This window comes from Diospyros lotus, chromosome 3, assembly GCF_014633365.1.
Source record: "Diospyros lotus cultivar Yz01 chromosome 3, ASM1463336v1, whole genome shotgun sequence".
Classification (NCBI taxonomy): domain Eukaryota; kingdom Viridiplantae; phylum Streptophyta; class Magnoliopsida; order Ericales; family Ebenaceae; genus Diospyros; species Diospyros lotus.
In genome coordinates this window covers 19,148,120-19,156,752 of record NC_068340.1, presented here as the reverse complement: position 1 = coordinate 19,156,752, position 8,633 = coordinate 19,148,120, and the positions used below count along the sequence as shown (strand labels likewise).

The 8,633-nt window shown below is 36.6% G+C and overlaps 1 protein-coding gene across 5 annotated transcripts; it reads left to right on the top strand.

Moving 5' to 3' along the window:
• The first annotated feature begins 867 nt into the window (after positions 1 to 867).
• On the top strand, positions 868 to 7,156 carry LOC127798323 (F-box/FBD/LRR-repeat protein At1g13570-like). Of its 5 annotated transcripts, none has more exons than XM_052331821.1 (6): positions 868 to 1,026; positions 1,101 to 1,219; positions 1,534 to 1,601; positions 5,347 to 6,238; positions 6,350 to 6,499; positions 6,588 to 7,156. In XM_052331821.1, the coding sequence occupies exons 4-6, from the start codon at positions 5,393 to 5,395 to the stop codon at positions 6,894 to 6,896; spliced, it is 1,305 nt and encodes a 434-aa protein (XP_052187781.1). In that variant the 5' UTR covers positions 868 to 1,026; positions 1,101 to 1,219; positions 1,534 to 1,601; positions 5,347 to 5,392; the 3' UTR covers positions 6,897 to 7,156. The 5 variants fall into 5 exon arrangements, with proteins under 5 accessions (XP_052187781.1, XP_052187779.1, XP_052187778.1 ...); XM_052331819.1 differs by having other exon boundaries at positions 1,534 to 1,577; positions 6,588 to 7,155; XM_052331818.1 differs by lacking the exon at positions 1,101 to 1,219.
• Positions 7,157 to 8,633: the final 1,477 nt, after the last annotated feature.

The window sequence follows — 8,633 nt, the reverse complement described above, 5'->3', positions numbered from 1 at the left end:
AAAATTATCGTCCTTACACGATTCTTCGTTACTCGTGTTTTCGATTTTGATAAAAGAAATAAATCATAAGTGGAGACTTCATCTATCTGTATAGAGTAAAGAATCGAATCCACAACTTATTATTGCGAATTCTAATTTATCGTAATGCAACCATTTGACTTGTGTCTCGAAGACAATTTTATCAAACTTCACTATTATTATGGAACAATTAAATGTGATTATTATTTGAAAACCAATTTTCGTTTTGGATACCAACTTCCTATCTCTAACTTGCTTGATGCGATGCTCAGTCCACTTCTCTATAACATTTCTCTTCTTTTAGTATTGTTTATCTTCTTTTTCCCATTGTTAATTTCCAAAAATCATGTTAAAAAATTAGGAAATAACAATTTGCTAGTCAAATTATTATTCAGATTTAAATTGGAAGCATGGAGAGTAGAGGAACCCCTTTTTTTCTCCACATGGGAAGTGTCATTAAATGATTTGTAGTTATATTTTATTGTCATTAATTAATACGATTAAAAATTATATATATATAATTAATAATTAATTACATTGATAAAAAAAAAAAAAAAACATTTTGATTTGATGTAACTCTGGTAATTTGGCACTTGACCCTCTTTCCTTTGCAATTTGACGCTTTAATCCTATTTTAACGACACTTAAAACTTATCATCACCAGAAAAATGAGAAAAGAGAAAGGATAAATTCCAAATTTAAATACATACATATTACTATAAGAAGTCGGAAGCCCACACTGGTTTATGTCAAATGGGCTTTAAATGGGCCAAGCCCACACTGGTCCATTCGGTACCCCTCTGCGCTAATATATAAAGCATTTTGGTTGCGGTGCGAGACCTTGGGAAATCAAGGGAAATGAAACAATGAGAGAGAGAGAGAGAGAGAGGGGACGGGAATAGGTTTTACTGAAGGAAAGCAAGAAGAGGTGTTTCCGTCGACTGATCAGAGTGTAAAGCCACCAAAGAATTGAAGGATAGACGACCTCAGCCTCAGCCTCAGCCTCAGGTGATCTTTTCCTTCACTTTCTCATTCCTTCTTCCTTTTTTCTGAGATTTTGTACTAACGTTACGACTTACAAGGGGGAAGAGAAAGGGCTTTTCTTTTGGAGCCTGACATTAAACCCTGCCCATCATCAAATCAAACTCAGACCCACAATCTCGTCTGGGATTGGTTTGCCTGAAGAAAATATCACACTTGGGTAATTCGTTGCACATGTTGCTTCAGCTTCGAGATATGACCGAGAAGAAACAAGAAGAAAAACCAAAACAGAAAAATAGATATAGAAAACAATTGTAACTGAAATATAGTAGAGAAGGGGGTGGGGGTTACAAATGAAACGGCAAAAAAAAAAAAAATAGGAAGGGGATGAACTTGTCCGGTCTTAGCAAAATAAAAAAAAAATAAAAAGGAAATTGGAAAGGGATGAACTTTTGGGGTTTTAAGCTTTTTAGGCCTCAGTTTGGGCCTAACTAATTTAGATAGTTACTAATTTATGGAAATGATGTGAATCAGGTTGAAAGAAAGGCGCACGTAGGACGTGCTGAAAAAGTGAACAGGTGAATGGCTTTGACCTGGAATATGTATGCTTTTGACAAATAAGTTCTATGCATGGTTTTGTACCATTTTGACGTGTTTTGTACTCGTGATACTTGATGGAATGTGAAGTTTGTTTTACAATGTTCCAAGAAATCTTACCTTAAAATGTTATTACGTGAAGTAAAATGAAAAGTGCTCCGAGGAAGATTCAGAAAACATGTTTCTGAGAATTGAATGAGAAATCTTTCTTCTGTAAATGTTGTTACATTTTAGAAATGTTTTGGGAAAAATTAAGAAAGTGAGTTTTAGAAATAGATTAAAAGAATGCATGTGAGACATAGATTAAAAGTTGCTTGAAAAATAATTTCTTGAAAAGATAAGAGTTATGCAAGAGTCAATTACTTTGTAAAAATGTTATTTAAGAAAATTTTATTTGAGTATGTTTTGAATGATCATGCATGCATTAGAAACTTGTTTAGAATGCAATTATGTTGATCTATTATTAATGAAAGTATTTATATTTGCAGCCATTTGCAAGATCCTTTAGGAGTTCAATCCCCCTATTTTACTGGGCTGTCTACTGTCAACCCAGTAATATACTGTCTCAAAATGGATTTTGTCCTAAAGTGCCCTCCATTTGATATCATCCCTTACCTTGACTTACATAAATGCATCTTAAATATGACATCCTACCCTGCACCTGTTGAGAAAGCTGGAGTTACACCTGTGTATGACAGATTGATTGATAGTAGGATCAATTGTGGTTTAGTTTCATTTGGTATAGACGCGCCCTAGGTTTGAAGAATTCAATGACAAGCTTTGGCTGCATGATTAATGCTCTACTATTGCAATTCTGACTAGGTGACCAGATAGTTGTGTCAGGGACATGCATAAAATGAAATGACCTGTCATCAGATGTACCGACAAGATGCTTTTTTTCTCCCCTGGTTACCAAGAAAGATGAGAAGAACTGAACGAATGTGTGGTGCAATAATCAATCTGGGAATAACTGTATTTTGGTCTGTCTTTGTTGATTTTGTTGGATTGGATAATAGATAAACCGGTAGAAAGTGTTGGCTTGCAGTAGGCTTCCAACAGCTAAAGACCAGAAGTGGAAATGTCATCTGCCTCTGATGACTCAATCTTTGCCTCTTCCTGATCCTCTGGTGACTTCTTGTTCCTAGTCATACTTAGACCTCTTGCGCAGCAATGATCCACCATCAGGGTAGGTGATGGTGCTTGCTTGGGCTGTATGGAGTGTTGTGAGGGCATAGACAACTGTTCCAACTCCACTGCTGCATCAACTCTGAGGTCAGCCGCAACATCATGGTCATCTGCCACCCTTTAGGCTTCACAGAAGCACACTGATTGCGGTCTCAGTTGCTTCACAACTTTCCACTTGGATAATTCGTTGCACAAGTTGCTTCAGCCTCATATCCAAGCAAATTTGTAGCCACTTTGATGGCAACTCATGATACACTTCAATAGCAATTGCTAGCAATGTGTCATCGCATAGGTGATACACTTATTTGTCCCATCTCCTGTGGAAGAAGTATGGCCACCATCTTAATGTCATAACATTCCACCTGAATTCTCACTGCATTGCATGTTATGACAAGGAGTTCATTATATGCCCCCCCTGTCTTATTCTAAAGGGGGTTTGTCATCCACTAATGTATTTCATGCCACGTTGGCCTTCCTCCCACTGACCATTCTAAGAACATTGGTTTCTTACTGTCTGCCTACCGATCCTATCCACAAAAAAACAAATAAAATTGGTCTCAGAAAATACTATTTCATAAAACACAATTTCCTCTATTTGTTTCATATCTTTTTCAAACCCTCTCAATAGTTATATTTTATTAGAACTCCACATGTTAAACAAGATCCTTATTTGTTTGATTAATTTCTAAAATCAAATGCAGATTTATTTCATACTACAAATGTGCATGTTATATATTACATATTACCTGTTGGACATTTATATATGCTTGTATATTGCATATTATGTATTTACCCATTTGTATTTAGAAATGAGTATATTACAAATTATATGTCACCGATTACATCTATATTTAACCGCAGATTTATATATATACACATTTATAATACTTTTATATTAAAGTTTATGTATTTCTCTGTTAATTATTGTAATTTTACAACTATTATGTACACGCAATTATATTTATGCACCTTTACAACATTTTACAATAATACAATTTTTTTTTGTATTATTTACTGAAATTACTGATTAGAAATCCCTCTCAACCATTATTGTAATTTTATTTTAATTATTTGTATTAATTTTGTACACACTCTTATTTTGTAAGCATCTTTTTCCTATGGAACAAATATATTTTGGCAGATACACGATCATTTTCAAACACTTAGAAACATATACAATGATATATACACAGTTGTATGCAAACATGTACAATTGCCAATGCAAATCAACAAAATCTGCGGCAAATACTCACAATAATGTAATTAGATAGAAACATGTACCTCAGTCAACGCATATTCAATTTGGGTGTGAGTGAGTGCAAATGGGTGAGATTTAATGAGATTTTGGGGTCTCTCACTGGTTCGTGGGCAATAGGGTGGATGAGGATTAGGGAAGTATGGTTTCAAAAGTTTAAATCTTGAGCATCCAAAATGCTTGCAGTTCAAATAATGAAGAAGCGTTGGTTCAACCAGCTGCTTTAAGCCTTTAACACAACAGGCACACAACCGTTGCTTGAACCATCAGCTCTATGCCATGCATGACTGCACTGGATAGTGTGTCTAGTGATGTGGCAGCTTGGATGCTAATTCAGTAAACAGCTTTTGTTTGGATGCTATCTTTGGTAATTATTTAATAAATTATCATTATTTTGCTAAAAAAATCCCAGTCAGCCTGATTTAACAATGAAAAATGAAAATATTAATGAAGAAAATGGCTCCTTTAGTGAGATTTTTTATATGAGCAAATGCATTAACCGAAATAGAGTGTTTTTAGGCTAACTAATACTCTGAACATGCCAAACCAAGCACAAATAGGGTGCTTGACCTCAACTTGGCAGAATTTGGTAATCTTCAAATTCTAGGTTAGCTTGAGGTCCAGTCAAACTCCGTTGAGCATGTCTGAACGTCACTCATGAACCACCTTTGTGTGAAAGAGATTAACCTTTGTTCATTTATCTGAACGAACAAGAATTGAGATTGAGCTTGGGACTCAAAGCCGAGCTTTGACATTTAATTTGTGTAGAGAATATAAATACTGAGTCATTAATTTTATGTTTAAAGTTCTGGACAAAAAGGTAAAAAATATGAAATCAAATAAAGGGCCTTCCAAAATGTACAAGACTCCTTGCTTTGCGAGGGTCAATAGAGGGTTGACATGTTAAAACGGTTGGCCAATGCTGTTCGGGCTGCCATGTGCGCCCCCCCCCCCCCCCCCCCCCCCCCCCCCCCCTTTTCCCTTTTGCTGAACTCAGACCCATTTTTTAATAGTGATAACATAATTAAAAAATTTCACGTAATTTATAAGAAGTTTAAATGTTGATAATACCTTGAATGGTTTTTACTGTCTCAAAGTGTCGAAGTACAGCAAAGTAGTAACAAGCCTGCTGAATCCAGAAGGCCAGGGAATCCAAATTTGTCTAACAGCAGATAGGTTCTGCGCATCTTGCTCTGATGCTTATTATTATTTTTTTTTCTTCTTACAAATCTAGATTTGGGTTAGTAATAACGTTATAAAGGAGATATCAGAATGGACTGCTTCTTAATGTTCTTTCACTTTTGTGACAGGAAAGTCAATAAAACCACCACTGGAGGAGTTTGATGCATTTTCAGAATGGCTACTAACGTGCAGAAAGGTGGTATGAAGAAAATGCAACACTCAACTTCAGACAGAATCAGTCACCTTCCTCGCAATGTTACGGAAAAGATTCTAATGTCCTTGCCATTACGTGATGCTGTGAGGACTAGTGCTCTATCAAGCAAATGGAGGAATGCCTGGGTGACACTTCCCCAACTTGTGTTTGATGATGCATTCTATAGGAAATTGAGGAGAAGAAGGAAGAATAATTTTATGATGACAATTTATCAAGTTATGTTACTTCATCGTGGACCGATAGTGAAGTTCGAATTATCTGTACCTGTACTGGAAAGTCGTCCTGAGATTGATCAACTGATACTTTTTTTGTCAAACAATGGTCTCCAGGAACTTGTCCTTCATATTAAGCAAGGCAAGCAACCTTATAGATTGCCATCCTATACTTTTTCATGCCTACAGCTTGAGCATTTGGAACTCAATTTCTGCTTGTTTAGTCCTCCCCTTGGATTTCGAGGATTTAGCATTCTTCTTACCCTGGAGCTTTCAGATGTTGCCATTACTTCTGAGGTCTTTTCAAGTTTGGTCTCCGGCTGCCCATTGCTTGAAAGGCTGAAGGTTTCAAATCACAAGACCAGCTTCAGTTGGCTTGAAATTGCTGCCCCTAACCTGAAATCCTTGTGTTTTGCTGGCCAATTCGGTTTCATATGTTTGAAAAATGCCTACAAACTTGCCAGGGTTTCAATTTCTTTTTACGAGTGGATGCCTCGGGAAACATATGGAGGAGGAGAAATATGCAACTGGGTCACATTTTTTGCTAGTCTACCTGCCGTTGAGTTTTTGGAGTTGGACTATGGTTGTCTGAAGGTAACTATAAACTTATCTTACTGTGTTATTCATTTAGTTAATTTCTTGTTTGGGGCAGATGTGAGTGTTCCCTGCCATGTTTCTGTATTTATTCTGCTATCTTGTTGCTAGTTCTTTTCTGCAGGTGGCGTTCTAGACAGGCTCCCAACTGATCCGAGCCATCTTAAGATCCTCAAGTTGTATATTGAGAGTGTGGATGCGTTCTCAAGCATTCTTTGCTTGCTTAGAAGCTCCCCAAACTTGGAGAAATTTGTAATTGGGGTAAACATTGACGGAGTTATTCGTTCTGTCTTTATAATACCTTTTCAGACTGCAGGTTGAGACTCAGTCTATGGTTCCTTCTTTGCAGGTACCTATTCATGCAGATGAAGATGAAGAAACTCTTGTAAAACTTTCTGAAGTGGAAAGATGCTCAGACATGTCATTAAATAAACTGCGGGAAGTGGAATTACAAGAGGCTTGGGGCAGGAGGTTTGGATTGCTGTTCATTAAGCTTCTATTAGCCAAATCGCCTGTCTTGGAAAAAATGGTTGTTCCCGCAGATAATTTGTTTGGTAGAGACCGGATGAAGTTCATGCAGTTGGTGACCCAATTTAAGCGTTGTTCACCACATGCAGAAGTCTATTCTGAAGTTCCAGATGCTGATCGAGGTTATTAGTGTATGGATTATGTCCGCTTGGGGCAGGAGCAGCCATGGTTTCAAGCAACAGCTCCCAATGGTTAATGTTTATCTTCTTCCATCTGGAACTGTGGAAGAGTTTTTAGAAGTGTTATTGAGGGCTGTTTAGAAGAGTTTTTCAGTGAGTTGCATATTGTATATTGCTTTGGAATTGGGAATCATATTAATCAGTTACAATTAACACAGTCGTATACAAATTACTTCAGCTACAATGCCAACCAATGAGAGGGTGTTGCTTCTCTCTACCCGGCCAGACGCCACATTGCGGAGTCCCAGTTGCTTTAAACATGGAGAGCTAGCTATCTCATGGTGCCACACGCAGTTTGTTTGTTCACCCTATATGGCGCTTAAAACGGGCCGAGTCGACGATCCGCTAACTCTACCCCCATTGATTTATAAAATTGAAAAACAAAATAGGAAACGATATTAAATTGGTGAACTGAAAATAGGAGAAGGGATTAAGGCACATGAAAAACAGAAATTAGGAAAGGATGAAATTGTTGGATTTTAATTCCAAATTAAAATAGCTCTACATAAAAAGCTTTTAGGTCTCAGTTTAGCCCCCCAATTTAGATTGATTGATGTGAATAAGGTTGAGAAAAAGAAGAAAAAGACAACACGCAAGACTGCTAAAAAAGAGAATAGGTGAATGACTTTTACTTTGAAATATGTATGCCTTTTGAGGTCCTGATTTTAGGGCCTTAAAATAAAAATAAAAATTAAACAAACAAAGAAAAGATGTAGACTAATCACAATCTATTACTCATCAATTCGGTAGTAATTTTAAGAAAATTCCAGGATGAATTTTAATAAGAAGATAAAAATGTAAGGCCCATGGAATTTCGGCCATGGATGAACCCCACTCCAATGAAACCCCTTCCACATCTACCACCCCATAATCATCCAATTATCCACAATCTTTAATTTTTTTTCTCTCTTTTCACGATTTTTTAACCCTTTCCTTGCCATTATCTCTCTCCTTTGCTCACATGACAATCTCTCTTTTTCTCTCTCAATTTAACGCATTTAAGTTTTCTCCACTTTTCTCTATCGTGTTCTTTACAACGTGTAAGAGTGTGCAAAAGTTTGGTCAAACTGAACTAACTAAACAAAATCGATTGAAATTGTCGATTTGGCTCAGTTAATTTTGCAAAATGGTTTAGTTTTTTTTTTTTTTTTTGGTTTGATTTCGTTAGTTTGACCAAAAAAAAAAAAAATCGAACTAACTAAACTAATCAAAATTGTTATAACACAATCATTTTGACCGAAGTGACCCAACATCACTGTAACGATTTGTTATCGGGATCCAAATTTTTGTGGTATTTAAGTATATTTAGTATATGTGTTGTAAGGTGTAAGAGGGGGAGGTGGTTGTCGACCGACTGTTACAAGGTTTAGCTTCTCATGCCATTTTCAGGTCGATTAAGCGGAGGTGGAGCTTAGTGGGTTCTTCTAGAAAACTTTGGCTCATGCTAGGACATTCCTATAACATCTAAGGGGCTATATAAATAAAGAGAAGAGAAGAGAAAGAGAGGAAGAAGCAATCGGCGGAGAGAGATCGAGAGGAAGAAAGGAAGAAAAGAAAAAGAAAAATGCTACATCCGGGCATTTCTTATCTCTCGTTCTCTCACTTTCAGGTTGCTCAAGGCATGTTCCTATCTCTTTTTCTCCATTTGGCAAGTTCTTTTTCCTCTTTACCCTTTCTACGATTTGAAT

Bases quoted from the DNA above. Each gene is read 5' to 3' on its own strand.
- LOC127798323 (XM_052331818.1), top strand. From the start codon at position 5,393: ATGGCTACTAACGTGCAGAAAGGTGGTATGAAGAAAATGCAACACTCA. The intron at 6,239-6,349 runs GTAACTATAAAC...TCTTGTTGCTAG, and splicing joins TGGACTATGGTTGTCTGAAG to TTCTTTTCTGCAGGTGGCGT. The intron at 6,500-6,587 runs GTAAACATTGAC...CCTTCTTTGCAG, and splicing joins TGGAGAAATTTGTAATTGGG to GTACCTATTCATGCAGATGA.